General features: G+C 37.3%; 1 protein-coding gene across 5 annotated transcripts in view; it reads left to right on the top strand.

Annotated features, from left to right (window-relative positions):
• The first annotated feature begins 760 nt into the window (after positions 1–760).
• The window catches only part of LOC128993494 (period circadian protein), a 59,675-nt gene continuing 39,223 nt past the window's right edge, over positions 761–21,212 (top strand). For all 5 annotated transcript variants that reach the window (XM_054417443.1, XM_054417440.1, XM_054417438.1 and 2 more), the window contains exon 1: positions 761–917. In XM_054417443.1, the coding sequence (XP_054273418.1) occupies positions 904–917 (14 nt within the window). In that variant the 5' untranslated portion in view covers positions 761–903. The remainder of the gene's footprint in view (positions 918–21,212) is intronic.

Here is a 21,212-nt window from a genome sequence, read left to right as displayed (position 1 = left end):
ATCGATGAACATTTTCAAGACCAAAACATTCGGTTTATTTTTATCTTTTTCTATACTCAATACCTTTAGCATTCTACACTACAGAATTGACCATAGAATAAGATACTGTATTCTACTATTACCAGTATACAAAGTCAATGAGCTTGCTAACGAATTTGACACGTCAAGAATCCAGTAAGTTGTACAATATCGTCTTTAGTTTTCCTTCATCCTTTGGCCCGCGGATTTTGAAAAGGGAATGATAAAAGAGAATGTTGCCAGGATGTCCTAAAGATAGTTTTATAAACTTTAACAATGTTCAGGCTAATGAATTATGCATTCAAACAAATACATAAACATTCGTAGTCGGCTTAGTTTTTAATTTGTGCTTGCTTCGTATTACAATAGAAATAGATCATAATTTTTCTATCATACTACATTTCAACAAAATCCTTAACACGTGACCTGCCACAAGTTGATTTTTGTTCTGTAACACCGACGCCAAAAGATGTCAAAAGTACATACGCAACTACAATACAAATATAGAATTTTATTTCGGTACTGAAATACCAATGCTCTCCGTGCGTCACAATGCAAATTAACTCTTAACGCATTCACATACGCTCCTCCTCAGAAGATGCAAGGAAAAGAAAATCGGAAGAATCACCATGGAAACAAAGGAAACGGACAGATAAGTGAAAGGGAGAAAAGGGAAAAGTAGGGAAAGATGACACGTGAGCTGCTAAGGTTGGCAGTCCTGCGCACTCACGTGTAGCTATAATGTGACCAGCTTGCCGTGGTTATGTACAGTCAGATGTTGAAGTGACTTCGAGTCGACTTGTCGTGAACATTGTGATCTTGCAGTGTTTTACGTGAATGTTGCTGTTTACTAGTGACTTGTGTTAGAAGACTCCGTGGTACAACATGGCAGCGAATATGTGAGTTTCAAGTTTAAATTATATATTTTTTCCACTATATCCCCCAATGTGTCGCAAGTTTAGCAGTCGCCTGGCGAGCAACGTGACTGAGGACTTCTGGCGGATTTGTGGTGAGAAAAATCGTTATTGACGGTTGGTAAGTGTGTTGTTAACAATTGGTATAGGAAATTGAATTATAAGTAACTTACCCAGTCGCCAGGCCAGAACTTAAAATTTAGGCCTAAAAAAATCTGTTTAGGAAAAATTGTTAAAATTATTTTTTTACCTTACATCTTTGTTTCCGAGGTTCTAATCCAAGATATTCTGCATGGACTTTTGTAAAAAGGCTGAATAAAGTTACACATACTTCCTTTAAAACATAATAACTTGTATCGAAAACGTTACCCCTGTTTTAGTTAAAAGTAATATAGTTTTGGTTAATCATAACTAACTTTTAATTACCGGTATAGTAAAAAATTGCAAGACAATGTTTTGCATGACATAGTTTGTATTTCAATACTTGAATTAATAAAGGGGAAACAATGCTTCTCTCAAACCAAGAAGGAAGAAAATTGAGTTATTTCAATCATATTCAAACAATACAATAGTAAACTCACAGTGATATGATACCCAAAATCAGCGAGAGGGTTCACCGTTAATGAACAGATTTTTAAAGCTAACGGTAGAGTATGGAAATAAAGACAAACCAAGTAAGTTACAAACGCATTGTTGAGCCATAAACAGCGCGTCTTTACCGCGAGCGTGGGTGTAGTGGAACCTTTTGAAACGTCGAGGAAAGTTTCAGCTCGGTACATTAGTCTTCAGCGGGATATTTCGTTAAAAGACTTGACAAACCATCTACCTAAATAATACAAAAATTCACCATTATTTTAAACAGATCGACTGAAACTAATTTTAATTTATTTCACCGTCGTTGTGTTTAAATCATTGACTACTAGTAGAGCCCCGTCGAAATCGACGGTTAATCTTGAGGTTTTATGTAAATTCAGCTAACTGCGATGGATAGAGTGAAGTCATTAAAATCTTAGTTAAATGAAGGGAGGATAAACATAATTGTGTTCCCTAAAAAACGTGATTGATGAATTCGTTTAACACAATATTTCCTACCTTTTTATCGGCTTTAGGTTGCCCAAAAGGTTTTTTAGGAGTCTTATAATTGTTTGTTCATGAGTTTGTTTCATACCAAAGCCACTTTCACTATATGGGAGAATGAGTTCATATAATTAATCTATCATGTTACGGAAAGAGTCAATATTTATTACTAACAACTAATTCAATCTGCTTTAGGAAAATCATTCAGATTGTATCCGGATTTATAAGTAAATCTTCATCTTTGGTCATAAAAAATACAGAATTTTATCAGCATATTAAATCAGTTTTTTTTGTATTTGATAAAAATATCTGATTCTCTAGAAAGCAGTAAGATTCTTACTTCGATCTAAGCAATTTTAATTCCTTCTCTTGCCACATCGACCCATGTATTTAATCATCCTGTTCTTACTTGATAATTCATTAACTTATGGGATAGTTTCGCCTTGGCCAGATCTATAACATAAAGCTGTGCACGTATTTCGTGGATGGAATGAACCATAATTGTAGGAAATTTGATCACAAATCTTGAACATTTGCGGAACCAAATCCATAACCTAGTCCAGCCTTGGTAACAAATTATGCAAATGCGATTAGATGTGATGACACTGTTGTGTTTCCGAATGTTTTGTATGTAGTGAGGTTTAGATGCGTTGTTACATGTGTACAGCAAAGTAAAAACCCTGTACACATTCTTTTAAATACCTGAATTGACATTAGTTCACATACTTTACAAAAACCATAGATGAAACATACTCCGTAGTTAGTCTATTCCAAAACTTGAACACAGCTCTCATCCTCAACGTACTCATCTATGACACAATTTTTTACCCGATTGTCGAAAACTTTTATACCAATAAATGAATTTCTAGTGTTCTTTCTTGAATTCAAAAATGAATGGTAATTGAAAGTAGGCAGAAAAAGGCACGTGCCAACCTTACAATATATATTAGCTAACCCGATAAGGAATAATTATGTTCCTTTAAAATTGATATGTCACACTTATTTCATAATTTAAAATTTTCTAAGAGCAATAAAGCATATATCTTTGATAACAACATTTAAAACGTATCATAAATTCATCATTTTGTTGAAACTATAAAAAACTTGCCATGCAGTGGAGAATCAATTTAAAATCATAACTAATAATGTAAACATTTAATTTGACAGTTTCAGTAGACCTTTGAATACAAGTTTAATATTAACAGCTGGTTCATTTAAAGTAGTGTACATAGCATTATCCATATGGTCGTAATGTAAACAAAATTGCTGAGTGAACTTTAAAGGCCTCTGGGGCAGAGTCCCAAGGAAATTTATCTCGTTTCTCTTTTGAGGGCTCACCTACAGACCAATACCATTCTTTAGACACCCCTACCAAGTTTCTACACCCAGCCGTTCTCTCAAATTAGCTGTGACAAAACCCCGTTTTTCTCCATAAGAATAACATGGGATGGAACTTTAAAGGCCACTGGGGCAGAGCCCATAGGGAATTTACCACGTTTCTCTTTTGATGGCTCATCTACAGACCAAGACCTTTCTTTAGACACCCCTACCGAGTTTCTACCCCCAGCCGTTCTCTCAAAATAGCTATGACAAAGAAAAACAGTTTCAAATTAATATATAGATTGGATTCATGTATACAGAAGTAGACGTCCCATCCCAGCTGTAAATTGTACCAGCTGTAGCAATTTGTCTGTAAAAAAATAACGTAGTTGTGTGTGCCAGTCACAGAATGCGCTAGTAGCTAAAACTGTATTTTGTACCTTAATGTTTGTTACTGGCCAAGTTGACGGGTCTTGTCAGTTTCTATAGCTCACAATAAGTAATTCCATTAGTTTAAATTGGTAAAAAAGATAGGTAGTGTATTGAACAGAGATCAGTAATTTAGATCAGCACAATCCGTCGGTGGCTCACATCAACTACGACAATTTTGGTAAAATTGGATACATATTAAATGTTTCTAGTGATTAGAGACCTCACCTAGCTTCAGGGTGTGGTGTAAGGAATATACCCCAGCCGCAGCAAAAGCAAACCTGCAGACTAAGCAACGACGGACTATTTCCATTTGCCTGATTGGATTTTACCATATTTTACTAACATATCTGAATCGCCTTAAAAATGTATAATTTGCAGCTGCATGGAAGGTACTAGGGTGCTTTTTACTAGTATAGTATGAAATAAATACATTTTCCAAATTTTATCAAAATAAACAAGTAAACTATAACAGTTTGCTCTTTCTCCGTAATAATAACATTGTCATTTTAAATGTACAGTTTTTGGAATTTTTTTACCATCAAGCGAATGACAACACTTCAATAAACTAAATTATTTGTATATAACATATACATTATTTACTATAATTATTTGTATATAACATAAGTTCTGCAAAGTGGTTTAGAAAAAAATTGCAAAGTTTTATGTTTTTAGGGTCAGAAATGGGAATAACCCATTTTCACCCCCCATAAACTCCCGTTCCCATCGTCCGATCACGCTGGTTCGCGAATTCATTCGAATAAAAGTAGGTTTACACGTTTACACCTAATTTCATCAAAATCGGATCATTTTCCTCGAGTTATCGTGCTAACAGACACTATAAATAAATTTATGAATTGGAACATGTTTTGGCTACTTGGGACCTCAAAACTAAAAAGTAAATCCGTCCCGGGCCCAGGTACTGTATTACCATGAGACCTACGGTAGGCCCACGAATACTAGGAAAATACCTTTCTATTATTCGTGGGTATGCCTAATAGATTTTCCCTCTATGAGAAATTAACCAAAATGAAGAGGGATTTTCGAATATTCGTTAGGTCTACTCTTATTCTCGTGGCATTTATTATTAGTATCATTACTAAATGAAGTAGGGTTGGAATTAACTGGTAATAATGTAATGTAAAGCCGACAATCCCCATTCCATTAGTTTCGGTCAACACTACAAATTATTCTGATATTGATTTTTGATATGGACCTAAGACTCTGTATGTAAATATTTTCCACTGATGGAAGTGATTCATTCTCTTGATAGCAGAGCAATTGGTTATTTTAGCCAATATTTGGACCAGTATATTCGGTAGATTCGTGGATTCGAGCCCCCTATTGACAACGAAGAGCCCTATTGAAACGCCAAAAAGGAGGAGGCCGGTTTAGTTAGAGCGAGCGCATGGCGCAGGGCTTCTTTTCTGTAGGCCCAGATTCAAATTCCGCCAATGCCCTATAGCTTTTAGCAGCTATGTAATAATTCAAACCCCCGTTGTTTTAGACCCCATCTGAAGTTGTATAAAACAAAAAGTACATGTCTGTGAAAACTTTCTGTAAAGACTTCTTCTACTAAAGATCCTACGGACCTAGCTACGTTATATGGCTTATTTTCTATAGACGCCAACTACACGTTAACTAAGTATTCTGCTTTTTCTTTAATCTGAATCCACATATTTTCAACTTTATTATGGCCCGCACCAAATGTATGTAATTTATTAACAAATTGGGAAAATACAATATCGGAATAGAAGGCCTAACGATAACCGATAGAAATGTTGGTACTGTGCCGTTTGAGACATTTTGAGATTTTTCCTGCTTAGAAAAAAAGTAATAGTAGGCTAATTACCAATTATTAATGATCGAAACCTATTGATAGTGATGGTTATTAATTTTTAGTTGCGCGAATGTTTTTAAAAACTACATCACTAGTTGTATTTCAATTTTTTACTTACATAATAGATCAAACATATCAATTTAGGCCTACACTATGTATACTTGAGTTCTTCATCTTTGACAGATCTAGTCAATAGATTGCGTTAGCCTATATAAAAGCGTTATGCGTTATGTAAAGTCAATGCTTCTATCAAACTCAATATGTATCGATATTGGTTCCACATCACAACACTGAATTCTTACAAGTCCCTTATTTTGAGTTAGTTCTGCGAAGTTAATGCCAGATCAAACCTTATAGGTTTCATTACCAGGCGTTTCAGTTTGTTATAGGTTGTTTAAAAAATAAATCTCCACCATGACGAAATTTCTTTTCATATTCGACACTGCCCTTATTTCTTCTTATCCCAAAATAATTGTCGTGTTTTTTTTATAATTTAATTATCTGTTTCATTGTCATGGATCCAAATTTATGTTTAAAACTTTAACGTAAGTAAACCTTTATACAGTTAGGTAGTGAACGAACTAAAAAATTACATTTATATTTTCATCTTGTACATTAGATGCGGGGCTCATCTAAAAACACCGTGGCGTTTCCTAAATCGTAGTGTATTTTCATTTTGTAAGGCACCGGCCCAAACACTGGTCTTGTTACTAAACTCAGGCTTTTGCTTCGATAGCATCAAAACACCCTATATCGTACAGTACATGTGAGTCTTTCTACGAATCGACAAGATAAATATAGCAACTTTAAATTAACTTCTTTTTAAGCTTTGATGAAACTGCCACACATCTCATCCGAAAATACGAGTTTAATTTGATGCAAAAATAAGTAGGCTTTGAAACCTTTTATATAAACTTAATTTATCTGGTATTGTATTTTTTTACTAGAGCTGGTTAAAGACTTGATTTTCATCAGATAAAAAACTTATGATTGGCACAATAATCAATTAAACAAGCTGACAGTGACGTGAACACGCTCTGGGAGTTAAAGGCGGCCGTGGCTCTGAGCTCAGTTCAGACATTGAGTATATAACACCCAGCATCACAGTATATTACTAAGCGGAGCGAAGCGAGAAAAGCTCTTATACTACAACCATGCTGTTGTTTTACAAATACTCCTTCTGAAAATTCCAAATCTTTCAGCCTCCGGACCCCCCTACTTTATTGCCCCCGGTAGCCCTAGCCCCCTTCTTTACAAGTTCTTGATAAACCGCCACTGCGTACATTATGCAGACTTTGGATAAGTACTGCAAATAGGAATTCCATTAATGTGAACCAAAGATACCATTGAGTTTGGATACTGCAAGTATACATTCCATTGACGTGAACCAGACGTACCTTTGACTTTGGATACTACAAATAGGCACTCCATTTATGTAAATCAAATCAACTATTGACTTAGGATACTGCAAGTAGATAATTCATTTACGTGAACCAACTGTACCATTGAGCTTGGATACTGCAAGTAGACATTCCATTTGTGAACCTACCAAGAAGTAAGCCTACCATTGACTTTGGATTGACCTACTGCAAATACAGTAGACATCTCATTTATGTGAACCAAATGGACCATTGACTTTGGATACTGCAAGTAGAATTTACATTTATGTGAACTAGACGTACCATTAATGCAGACTTTGAATAGATAGGCCTACTACAAATAGGAATTCCATTAATGTGAACCAAAGATACCATTGACGTTGGATACTGCAAGTATCTCATTTATGAGAAATTGGATTAATATGCTAGCTCCGCTCAATATTGCAAGCAGACAACTGTATTGTACACGTAGCTGAGCGAAGCTCTTACTGCTTTTGGTTTACAAATACTCCTCCTGAACGGGGGAGATCTGCATGAAATTTAGCACAGTCATAGTAACCAAATATGGGAAGGTATACATCTGAAATGTTACGAATCAGACTAAAGTTTTTTTTTTCTCTATATGAGTTTAAAATGTTTAGAAATTTAACATGGACCTCAAACTAGCACCTAGCACATCTATATAAATAAAATTACAGTTTTGTCTGTACATTGCTTAGAATCATGCAGTTTTTGGTTATTTTTACGTTTCATAGCCTAAGAAAGCCGAAACGAGTCTTATTTCAATTTCTGTCTGTTTGTCCATTCTGTGGTTCCGTATGTAACGCCAAAATGTCATTTTACGCGGCCTACTCCTAGAAAATTAGAGTACCGATCAAGGTTCTAATCATTTTTCTGTATTTACTGGAATGGTGAGAGTGTCTTTGGCTATAAAAACATGGCCTCGCTTCTTTGAAAACTAAATAACAAACTATCAAAAACCCAATTTTGTTAGATTTTTGTCAAATTTTATCCCAATGTTTACTATTACTCTTATGAAATAACGATCAGCTGTTAGGATTAGTTCTCACTTCTAGCTGTCACTGATATGTTTACATTAAAAGTTGTTTACAAATACCGCAACCATTTCCGATCAAGCTTTGTTAGCACATCCAAACCAAGTGAGATTAAAAACGTTTTGTGCCTTACTTAACCGGTTTAATTAATCACAAGTGCAACGATTGTTCTTAAGTTTTGATAACCGGGGAAAATACTGCGAATCAGTGTTGTATTAGTGCTGGGAAACTTACATTTTTTTAATCATCGTCACCAATAGCTTACAAAAAAGGTTTACACTCATTGACGGCGCTTCAAGGAAAGTTGTGTAAAGTGCAAAGTAAAAAATCACAACTGCAGTGGGTGATCGTGGATGTTGCTGCGATCTTGGAAGATCTTTCTGATTTCGCTGTGATCGTAACAGAGGTTTAACTTACAGATGTAGCTAAACTCGCTTTTCCAATGTGTCACTTTGGTTTCTACTTACCGTACAGTAGACCTACTTACATTTCGACAACGATATCGGCACTTTTCCTACTTAAGAAGTAAAACTTCAATCGTCCAAAACCCGAGATTTGTGCGTTTTTTGTCACATTTCCTCCGAATATTTGCTAGATATATGTACCGATTATCGTTTAGAGATCTTTTGAATAAGAAACCTTTTGTTTGGATAAAGGTGGTTTCTTCAAACTGTCATTAATATGTTAACATTAAAAGTTGCTTACAAATAATGCTATTAATGGGAAATAACTTTGATTTTCGAAAACTGAAAAAGAAAATTAAAACCAAGGGAGATTAATAACTTCGGTACTGCACCCCATCAAGTGAAAGTTTTTTTTTTAGCAAACCATAGTGAGTTTTTAAAGCTTTACATTGTTAACGTTACATGTTACATGTTTTGTGGCCTGTGTATTTATTTATTTACCAACGGATTAACACCTATAACAGCTATATACAGTTTGATTAGAAGGACAGTTTGAATTGGTTGTAAGTAGCCTACTACAGTTCTTTTCTTAAATGTAAACGTTGGTTTTTGGTACTGCTACTTTTCCTTAGAACCGGTGGTACAATAGCATTAAGAATCATTCTTACGTACAAACACATCACTATTTACAACTATAGATAGTTATCGTTAGTGCTGCACCTTATTTCTCCTTATTTCCTGTCTGGACTCCAAAATATTAGTTTATGCTATGAAAATGATAAAACATTAGTGACTGATTTTTTTCAGCAAACCATCATAATTTTTTAAAGCTTGGCGTTGATATCGTATCAATGTTTTGTGGACTGTGTATTTCCTTACTTATTTATATATTTGCCAACGGATTTACACACCAATTTTACAGTTTGTTTAGGCCTGAAGACGATTATAATAATATTTGATGACACTATCAAAACTTTCAAATAATTATTTTGTTTGTAATTTGCTTTGGTTAAAAGCGTAGCAAATCCCCTAATTCAATTTTGTATTTGTGTGTGTATGTCTGTTGGTAACGCATTAATGTCCTTATTTCTCAGTGTTTCGTGAATCCTGTTAATGACCTTTGTTAATGAAAATTTCAACCCGAATAAAGTGAATTAGTGAGTCGGTGGCTCAGTCGGTAGCGTCGCGGACTTCGGGCCCGTGGACGGGCAAATGCAAGGTTAAAAGAGGCCGCCAACCTCTTTTTTAAAAGTAAAGTAGTAAAGTAAAGTGTGCAGTAGTCAGGTTGAGGTAGTATGTTAACTACTTTTAACCAGTGTCAAAAGTAACTTTCAATTACATGCCTACCTTAGGGCTATGACTCATAGATCTATACAGCAATTCCTATTACAAATGCAAGGTTAAAAGAGGCCGCCAACCTCTTTTTCAAAAGCAAAGTAGTATATTAAGTGTGCAGTAGTGAGGTTGAGGTGGGTATTTTAACTACTTTTAACCAGGACTAACACGATCGGGTGACATTTAATTGCGAAGCATTCGTTTTGGCTTCGAAACTGTCAGATATTGTATTTGCGAAGGTTTATATGTATTCCTATACAGTAATAGTTTTGCCAGCATATCTGGAAAAATGCACACTAAATATGCAAACTAACTCCTGTTCTGAATATAAGGTTTCAATTTACTACAAGATTCCCGTACGTAGAACGGGCAAACAGCTAGTTACAAATACAGAAAAAAGGAAGAACAATCAAATTTTGATTAATATAGTTGATTTAATTTAAATGACATACGGTAAGACATAAGACATTTATTGATCTTTAGGCAAAATTACATGCAATCGATCTTGTCATGGACGCTTGAAATGCACAAGACAGTCATAAGTACAATAGTAAAACATGCTACACTAAAGCAAACATAAAAAATAAGTGTTCATTCTACAAAATTAAATAAGAGTGGCTATTTAAAAAAAAAAAAAAACTAAAAACATCATGCAAAATTGATGAAGCTAAAGTCTGCTTCCAAGTATTCTTTAAGGCTGTAGAAGGGCCTTACTATCAAACATGCATAGATCACATTCACTACCTAAACTAACATGCTGAGCTGAAAAAGGCAAGCATCAATTGAAAAGGTACCTGTAGCTTCGAAGGACGTGAGAACCTTGGTCAGTCTTGTGTAGGGTCTGCAGATTTTGTTTTGACCTCGTGTACCATGGTTGTGTACGTGCCTGTGGAGAATGAGAGTGTTTAGGTGCTTTTTGGTATGTAAGAGACATGCAAAAATGTACAAGTTGATTACAGTTTGAATTTTGTCCTGTGAAAAGTAGGTTTGCAGTGTGTATTTGTGTCGGAGTTAGTGATGATTCTCAACATCTTCTTCTGGGCTACTAACACACTACTTATGGAGCTAGAATTTCCCCAAAACATCAACCCATAGGCAATTCTACTTTGAAAAAGAGAGAAATAAACCATTCTTAAGCAATCAGGGGATATACAGACTTTTAACTTTCTAACTAAACATATTATTCGGTGTAACGATTTACATAGGTGTTTGACATGCTCATGCCATGTAAGTTTCGAATCTATGTGCATACCCAGGAGCTTAACACACTGAGAGAATTCATTTTCTAAATTACCAGTACTTGTCAAAGTATAACAGCAGTTTGAGTTTTTCCCTATTCATTAGCAAAATATTGGCTTTGTACCACTCATTTGCCTGATTAAGAATATTATTAGCAGCCACTGGGATTTCAGTAAGTAGTACTACATTTTTTGTGAGAAAGGTTACATCATCAGCAAATAAGATGGATTTACATTCAACATTTGAGGAAAGATCGTTTATGGCTATTAGGAACAGTAAAGGGCCCAGTACCGATCCCTGTGGTACCCCGTACTTAACCTCAGTTACGTTAGAAAATGAGTTGTTTGACGAAACTTTTTGGAGCCGATCACTGAGGTATGATTTCAACAAAGAATTTTGATTGCCAATGATTCCCTAAATATCCAATTTGTGCAAAAGAATATTACGATCGACACAGTCAAAGGCTTTTGACAAATCACAGAGGACTGCGCCTGTGGGATTTCCGCTTTCAAAGCCAGCAAGTACGTGACTTATGAACACTTCGACTGCATCGATCGTAGATCTACCAGGCCTGAAACCATACTGACAGTCAGTAAAAAGGTTATGTTGTTCAAAAAAATTACTTATTTGATTTTTTATTACAGTTTCAAAGACTTTTGAAATAACAGGGACCAGAGAAATCGGCCGGTACGCTCCTGGATCACTCCTGTTACCTTTTTTGTAAACAGGCACAACTTTAGATATTTTGAGTTTGGATGGGAAAATCCCCTCATTTAGACTGGTATTAATACATAAAGCTAAAGGTACAGCTACAGATTCAATTAAGGCTTTTAAAAGGAAAGATGATATGTCATATACATCACAGCTTCTTAGCTCAGAATAATCAGCTAGAATAATCTAGCTTAGAATAATCAATTAGGGTTGCCGGAATTAGGCTAATGCAACATTGACTTTAGATACTGCAAATAGCCATTCCATTTATGTGAACAAAATATACCGTTGGCTTTGGATACTGCAAATAGGCATTCCATTTATGTGAACCAAAGATACCAACCGTAGGTCTCATTTATTGCCTACCGTAGACAATGGATTGCCAACATTGCCTACCAACCGTAGACAATTCATTTACGTGAACCAGACTTATTGACTTTGGATACTTCAAATAGACATTCCATTTATGTGAAAAATATATCATTGACATTTGATACTGCAAGTATGTCATTTACGAGAAACAGATGTAGCATTGACTTGAGAAAAGTATTGGATTAATATGCTAGTTCCACTCAGTATTGCAAGCAGACAACTGGTACACCTAGTTTTATACAGGGTGAGGCATTGAAAACGCTCCAATTTATAAATAGTAAAAGTTCAATACTATTCACCCTATACATATAAATAGCACATCAAAACACAGCTTATCTTTTGCCATTTTAACTTAACAAAGTAATTTTTCCATTTCTTGAGAACAAAATCCTTCAAGTGACGTCCTTGTCCCACTTGACATTCCTTGACAGTCACTTGAAAATGCCATTGAATACCCCTTCCAACATTTCTTCGGGAATCACTTTAGTTTCTTGGACAATTCAAGAAAATCTCTAGGGCAATTTTGAAAAACCTTAAATTTCAAGTAGCTTACAGGGAGAATTCACAATGAAAGCAAATAGCCAATGTAAAGCTTCCAATAACGAAAGCTTCCCGGCAAACCTCTTTGGACTTTGAGTTACTGCGACTCACACTCTTTCAACATTTGCTGGTGTACAAAGAGTTTTGTGGCACCCACCGATTATTTTTTATGGTTTAAACTCTTATCCTAAATAATTTTACCCAGTTCCCTATTGTTTTCCAATCTGGAACAGCGCCATATTGACCAAGTATGGAATGTGGTCCGATCAATCTCTGCGTTTTTGCACAAGAATCACTATTTAAAAAATAGGTTCCTACATCAAAATCTCAGTGTAAACACAATGTTTACTGAATGGCATAGTTTGAATGATGTTATAAGCACAGCTGTTCATTCATTGTTGCTTTACTTATAATGTGACAACGAAAGAAAATCGGGGTGCTCTCACTGCCTGACCCTGTATATTCAAAAGTACAGGGTATCGGGCATCAACTGCGGTATAGCTGAGTGGTTATAATTAATGCTCGCCTAACAATGAAAAGGTTGCCGGATCGATACTGAACAAGTCAGTAGCTTTTAATGGTTCGGAACTGGACCCAGCTATCCGTGATCATTAAATAACTGATCCTGTCTAACGAAACAGCTGATCTTAGTCAGTAACAAAGTTGAGGTATCTCTGTCAAAACTCCATTCGACCATCTATTAAAATTAAACATGACCCATTATTTGATTAGTTATCCTTATGATCATCTGAAGACATTATCAGTGTTAGTTCTGTCCGGTGCAGCTAGAATCGTGTTTTTGTTTATTGTTTATTCCAGTTGTTTAAAACCTCGCTTAACCAATTAAAACTATCTAATCATAAAAAATGGCTCGTTCCCTTGTCATATACTTAACATAAAAGTTAAGCACAAATCATAAAATCAACCCCTAAATTATAAAAACAAAATTTGGTTGACGCTAGCGCTTAGTGTCACCAACATGTACTACATGAAAAACGAGCTTCAGATTGTATAATGAGATGAGGATGAGAAGTCAACTCGGTCTGGTTAGTCTATGATTCACTCGTCCTTATTCACTCGTATTTGGTTCGAATACACGTCCAGTTGTACCCTCATCTCAACTGGGAATTAATAATGCTTCGGATTTTAAAGCAAGGACCACTTGGGTTACCAAACATCATTCAAAAGAATATATACTGTATTATAATACTTCATTTGGCTTAGTTCCAGAGATTACAGGGAGGACAAGAATACGCATATTATCTTATCTTATCTAACAGGGACAGGCCGAGACCATAAAGCACTTCATCCGAAAAGTTGAACTATTGCACACCCCAGACAGTTGTTTTATTGATAGACCCTACAAGTTCAGGAATCCGATGAAAGCCTGTCAATGATGATGATGCTTCAAATTATTTCCTCCTCGGGAAGGCATCTACCTCTTACCACATTGCCAAGAGTTATCTTTGTAGCATCGGAGACCTTTTCACAATCAAAGAGCAGAGAGTAGGTGATCGGCTGTCTCGTCTGACCTACCGCAGTGCTCTGATCGGTTCACCATCAAACAAGTCCATCCGTTGTAAATGTTTCCTGAATCGCCCATGGCCAGTTATCAGTTACACTCTTAATTCTTCGCCTGTCTAGTCTTAAAAAGTAAGAGGCAACCCTTTTAGAAGGTCTAAACAGAGTAAGCTTGCTAACCCTAAGAAGGGGAGTATCAACCAAACATTTAAAGTGATTAAAAAGATCCTACACACTTACAGTAATGTCATACACCATACACGCCCCCCTCCCGTGTTACAGTTAGGACCGCTCAGTGGACATCAGCTGATTATGGTAATATATTATCTTTCATTGTTTATGTACACAATCTCGTATTACTATCATTTTGAGACTAGAGATGTAGAATGAATATTGAAGGCTTAGTAGCTGAGTGGCTAAAGTGATCGCCTAACAATCAAAAGATCGCTGGGTCGATCCTGAAAATGTCAGTAGCTTTTTGATGGTTCGGAACTGGACCCAGCTGTTCCTGATCATTGGGCTTCAATCCTTCAAAGCTTCATCTTGACTGACGAAACAGCTGATCTTAGACAGAAACAAAGATACACAGATGATCTCAAACCATTCTACACTCATCCTTCACTTATGTTTGTGTTAAAATACGCACCTAGGTTGCGTCCCCATCTCGAATGATAATAATGAAGTTAAATTAAACCGCTGTCTGCATTCAGACACTTCCTGAACCTTGTATATGGAAGATCAGTGGTGAACGCGTAAAATAACAAGAGGAAAGAACAGATCCCTTTAAGAACTATTATATGAAACCATCTTTGAAAGGGCTTTCATTGCGTTCAGGACTGTACAAATTCTTCCACCTGACATAGAATTAAATAGTTGGTTGAATTGAGTTTCAGATTAATTTATAAAATATGTTTCTTATGGCAGCGGTCTTCAGTCAGTGCCATGCGTAATACCAATGACCACAGACTCATTCATGAAACGAAGCCACGCTCATACTATGACTCACTATAATCAAGCTATATTTTGACAGGCCCTAATAGAGTAATCTATTTTTGTTTGTAAATCGTCATAGTCCCATTCAACAACATCGGATTATAAGATAAAACTCTAGTTTCTTTGGTGCAACATAATCAACAAAAACAATGACACTGTTGACACAACAAAACCGCAGTTCTGTAATTTGCAAACTGATGGAATACTGAATTATTTATTTACTTCAAATATCGTACGAGTAGATTGTGAAAAAATTATAATGTGTCTGCCATAGATTCTGAGATTGTGTTGCATTGTTTTGGATTGTTCTATCTTCTACGAGTTGTCCGGCGCAGGTGAGTCCGGCGGCAATTCAGGTGCCGCCGCGCGTCGTGTGAAAAGACTCATTTGTGAAATATTATTTCAGGTGAAAGTAACTTATTGCTGTAGCACTGTCACTGCCACTGTCTGTTCTCTAGCAGAGAACGTAAAGCAAACAATAGTTTTGTATGGTATCTATCTAGGCCTACTATCATGATGTTCATGTTGTGACCTCAAGTAAAATTACCTTGACCTAGTGAGAGTGATAAAGAAGGGGGTAACTTGCCAGTACTGACACACTCCACTCAGGTGATAATAGGGGGAGGAGGCGCTATCCGGTAGAGTGGGGATGCATTGTTGGAAGTGGAGGGGAATGCATTGTTGGTAGTGAATCCCAGCCTTGATCTTTGTCCCCTTTCGTTCCACTGAATATCCTCATCACCTACCAAGGTTAACCGGAAACAGCGTTTCCTCAAAAGGACTTCTGCAGGCTCTTGCAGAATTATCAACTTTCTCCTCAAGAAGGCTTCTCCGGTTCTCGTCTCCTAACTCACAGCCTCCGTCCTCCTCAGCTTTTATTTCCCCAAAGCGTGGAAGCACGCCAACATAGTCTGTTCCCCGAACCTCTCGAGGACCACCACAAACAATCTAACGACCTAGATAGTTCTCTCCACCAGAATCCACATACACTTGAATTATGTCCCAGAGTTAACTTAAATTATCAGCTTCTGGGGATCGTTTCATACCTCGAAACCAACCCCTCAACAATCAGACCAACCTCATCCTCAGTCCCTCCATCGCCAACTCGAACGTAACGATGAGAATTATCTATCCCTGCAGTTTCTAAATACTACAACATTCAGTCGTAGTCTAATAAATTTTGAATAATCCAAAGGTTACCATTCAACCACTTGTCATTATTGGGCTATAAAAGTGTTTAACCAAATCCAGTTTTGAATATTCAAACCATTGTCACAGACGTAACCAACACGAAACATCAAAATGTTGTACATCAAAACCAGATTCCACAATATTATAAAAATCTACTTGCGCTTTCCATGGTCAATTAAAACATTTAATCGATGCCCCTGAGAAACTTTGCTGAGCAGAGGAACCACTTTAAGTAAGTAGGCTAACCTGTTGTTTGGCCTATTAAGCGCAGTGTCGTGTATCGCCTGTTGTGAGCTTCGCAAAACTTTCTCTATGGGACTTTGAAGTGTACATTGAACAAGTAATTCGATCAAGTTGGAATTGATAAATAAATATTGTTTAGGTAATTTTTAATAAAATTACTTTTACCACTTAACTTGTTGAACAAGGTATAAGTTAGGAATTGAAATTAGTTATAAATTTGAGTAAAATAATTTTAATGTTTTTATGTTCTAATATACAAGTTAATTTATTATTTGCTCCAACATCCTCTTCATTCTCAGCCAGCACCGACCTCCTGTTCCTGGAAGCTAAATAATATGTGTTGTTAAGTAAGGTCAATCAATAAAATATAGAGTTCCTAATATGTAATCAACATTCGCAACGAAGGCTACTGTGTACAGTAGACTCCCCTTTCACAGACATCTTTTAGACCAAACGTCAGTTCAATCGGAAGTATTTTAAAGTTAGGTTATATATTTATTATATTTTTTAGTCTCAAATATTTCAATATTATTCAGTGTTATTATCAAGCATTAAGTTGCATTTGTCTTTTGAATCGGGCTTGTAGGCCTAAGTTATTTAATTGACATGAGACTGAATGATAAGTTTTTCCTTGTACCGGTAACATTGTAAGAATAAGTAGGTAATAATTTTAGAAAACTATAGGGTTTACGCAATATTATGAATTAATTATGACTTTGTCAGATCTTGCAATTTTATTGTAAAACTCATAAAAGGCAATTAAATTAATCAACATTTATCATTGTGAAGTTGTTTTTCCTTCCTAAAAGTAAGCAAGGAGGGCCTGGAGGCTTGCTTAGATTATTGAATATTTGTTTTGAATATCTTTGCCATTTGAACATTAATTGGCCTAACATCTAAGTTGTTAGTGTATTTAGGAACGGTACTGTATTATAATTGTTTACCCAAAAATAGTACTATATAAACTCACCTAAAACGCACTTCCTGAAGTGTGAAATTGTGTAAAAAGTGTATTTAATGAAGTTTTGGACTTTACTGATGGGCGGAAAAGTCATTATATGACCGAAAATATTAATTTCCTAAGTATGTCCAAAAAATCATAAGTACACCAATTTACACAATTCCACACTTCAGGAAGTGAATTAAGAACCTAACGGACAATAAACAACTCATACAAACACTTACGCAATCAATGCCTTCTAACAGTCGATGACGTCATCAGCACTGTGGAGGGTAAAGCTGGCCAGCAGCTTTGAAAAAATGGTGGATACGTTCAAGCGGCGAATAACGTTGCTTAAATTGGAATTCGGCCAAATATCCCACGAAGTGTTTTTTCCGAATCCCATACCGGAGGATGGTTGCCCGCACCTCCCTCCAAACACGCTCAATATTGTTCGTGTGAGCACCAGCCTCGGGATCAACGAAGTTCACAGAGTGGTTGACTTGAAGATGCCTGAACCCCTCCTGGCCTAGACAGTCGTACGCCCGCCAGCAGTCGCTGATGATTGTTGTGCCAGGAAGGATCCACTCGCGAATCAATGCCAGCAACGTCGCAGAGTCCCTCGATTCCACAGGAACAAGGAAGGTCTTCTTCATGTTCACGTCAATACCACCGAACCTCACCTGTCCTTCTATAACTCGCCCACGATTATATTTCCGCCGTCCGAACTTCGCCTCGTCAATTTGCACAACCACCTACGGTCCACCAATCCTCTCCGAACGGTCCACCATGTGATTGACGTACACCTCCCGGGTGAACGAGTACCAATCAACAATGGTCGTGCTGGCAATCCCCAACTCCCGACGAATGAAGGCCTGACGAGGTGGTTTCAGGTGTAGAAAAATAGATACGAAGACAAATATCTGCTCAACAGATAAATGAGAGTTCTCTAGGAAGGTACCAGCCCGCGCGGAGACGTTGAATGAGCACTGCCGCTTCCTCTTCTTGTTTATCGACAACTGGCGCCGACAACGAAAAGTAAGATCGTCCACGACCAGCGGGCACAAATTACGGTAGTCGTCCTAACACCAAATAACTAAACAATAAAACTAATAACTCAAACACGTACTTAACAAGGAATAAGTAACGAAAGAGCAAGATAATTACAGAGCAGAGCGGTGTAAAGTAGCTGTAACCGTGTAACCTTTCACAAAATGGCGATTGGCGCTTCGCTTCCTTTCCCTTGGCATCCTGACCCGAACGGCGATTTACGCTACTAGCGCTGCAGGGGAGAACCGAACCGAAGAATTACGAATTACCTAGTTTTTCTTGGCAAGCTTGTACACAACCACAAGCTTTCGACGGGTTTCCCAACGCAGGTTTTCTGAGGAGAGCTTAGTTTAGGTGTGTGGCAAGTTTTGGCGGATACGTTTTTCGTAGCAAACAATAGTTAAAACTAAATAATAGTTAAAAAAAACTATTATTTAGTAAAAATAAATAATTTTATAGGATCAAATGCAAAAACAAATGTGTTCAATTAGTTTTAAAAAGTTATTTTTGCCTTTTTATACATTGACCAACAAACAAGACATATGGTCACGTGACACATAGCATTACATATTCATTATAGGCCAATTTACATTCATATTACAATAACCATTATATTTGCTGGTCTTCACACCATTACATTATTTAATGGATGTGTAAATAAAGATTTTGTTAATTGATTAAGACAATAATTGTGAGTAAAATTAAAGTTTAATCAAAAACACATTGTGACCACTAAAAGGTAGCCTGCGCAACATCCAACTGTAAGTACCTATAAGCCTATAACAGTGCAATTACTGTAATACTGTTCCTTCAATGAGAAGTTTCCGACTGTGTTCAGCTGTGGTTGCTGTAGGAACCCGTCCTTCCAATAGCACGGCTGCAGGAAGGGAGTGATTAAAGGTTGACACAATTGAGGAGGTGAAGCGAGCATTGATGAGAGCTGAAGATTTCTACCACCACTATTGTAAGGTTGAGTTGCTCGTTAGATGCAATGTACAAAACACATTAAATTCAACAAGGTGGTGAGATATACTGGACGATCTAGAGAACACTTTCAATGTCCGGAAATACCTCATGCACATCATAGGAGATTACCTCTGGTTATGCCACCTCAATCATGACACTACAGATGGCCCATGGACGACGAGAGTCAACTCTGGTGCCGCTCGAAGTTCCCCTACTTGGCCTGGATCTCTGGAAAGTTGCCGATGACAGCCTCGTTGGGGTCTGAAATGCTCGAGGAAACCATTTTAGTTGGGTACCCCAATGACATTTTGGCTGTGATAGCTGCACGTAACGTTGAGCTGACCAAGTTGAAACTGAAGTTGAAACCGTCATGCGCACCATCAATCACACGAATGGATAGCAGCCCATACGGTCTCTTGCTCACTTTGAGAGAAAACAAGATCGTGTTTCTGACCAAGAAATGGACTGACACCATAGTGTTGTTGTGGGTCAGGGAATAGGAAATCAGAAACATTTGTGCCGCCAAGTAATGGGATCATTGTGAACAGTAAGCTTAGCTGGAGGGACAAGATCATCGGTGTGGTGAACAAGGCCACTAAGGTGGTTTCTTTCTTTAGGCGGCTGGTGGTTAATGTCGAAGGTCCTCAATCTGGTCATAGAATGCTGTTTATATCTGCAGTCCAATCTATACTCTTGTATGGTGTGGAATTGTGGGCTCAACAAGAAGATGGACAGGATGCGGCTCGCTAGTGTGCAGCATCAGGCAGCACATTTAGGGTAGCGTCTGCCTACCCCGTTGTCCTGGTGGTCACTGGAGCCAAAATTGTGGATATTGGAAGAGGAAGGCAAATTATCAGTGGCATGGGAGAACAAGGCAAGAACAGAGGAGCGCACTTGCATCTACCAGCTCTGACAGGAGAGCTGGGGATGCTAGACCTGGCAACTTATGTAGTAAGTTCAACCTTAGGTTAACTGACAGTACAGGAAGGTGGATTAATACATCACCCAGTTTTGACAGGTCACAGCAATTTACAGTCAGACCTGTTCAGGATGAGGAAGGACATGTCAACTGAATGCACTGACCGGGCTGGGCATTCCTGACAACACGGAACACACTTCCTTCCATCGCCAGTGTTGGGAAATGCCCGACCTAGAAGCTCAACACCATGTAGGACTGCTGTTGGTAGACAGATGACAGAGGGTGTACACAATTGGACCTGTTAGTCACAGTTTGTCTAGGGTATTCTCCACACAAAGTAGCTCAACCTTGACCGGGATGCGGTCCATGTCCTATAACAACTGAAAGCCAGAAATGGCGTGAGCCCTGAGGGCTTGGCTTAGGTCACATGTTGACCAAACCTGAAAAAAATGTGAAACTATCCCAGAGTAGAGGGGGTGTCAAACCGAGGGGGTTTTAAAGTGAGTATTTTTGGCTGGCCACCTGTGTGTAACAGTAGTTCACACAACGATCGATCGCATAAAGGTAGTCTTCACGACACAAATAGAAGTTTGATAAAGGGTGTCATAAAGCTCAACATAAGTCGCTTACACTTTGTTACCTACGACTGTTTTATAATTATGTTTGCAAGATCTTCTAAATCTGTCAACAAACATTCCTACAACCGTTGGTTAGCAAGCCGTTTAGTTTTACTTAGGTTAAGGAAAGAATGCGTGA

Source organism: Macrosteles quadrilineatus, unplaced genomic scaffold (assembly GCF_028750875.1).
Source record: "Macrosteles quadrilineatus isolate MER2022 unplaced genomic scaffold, UCM_ALF_1.0 Scaffold_4__1_contigs__length_99947679, whole genome shotgun sequence".
Taxonomy (NCBI): Eukaryota; Metazoa; Arthropoda; class Insecta; order Hemiptera; family Cicadellidae; genus Macrosteles; species Macrosteles quadrilineatus.
Note: the sequence above shows the minus strand (reverse complement) of the source record. Positions and strands in the feature narration are given on the sequence as shown.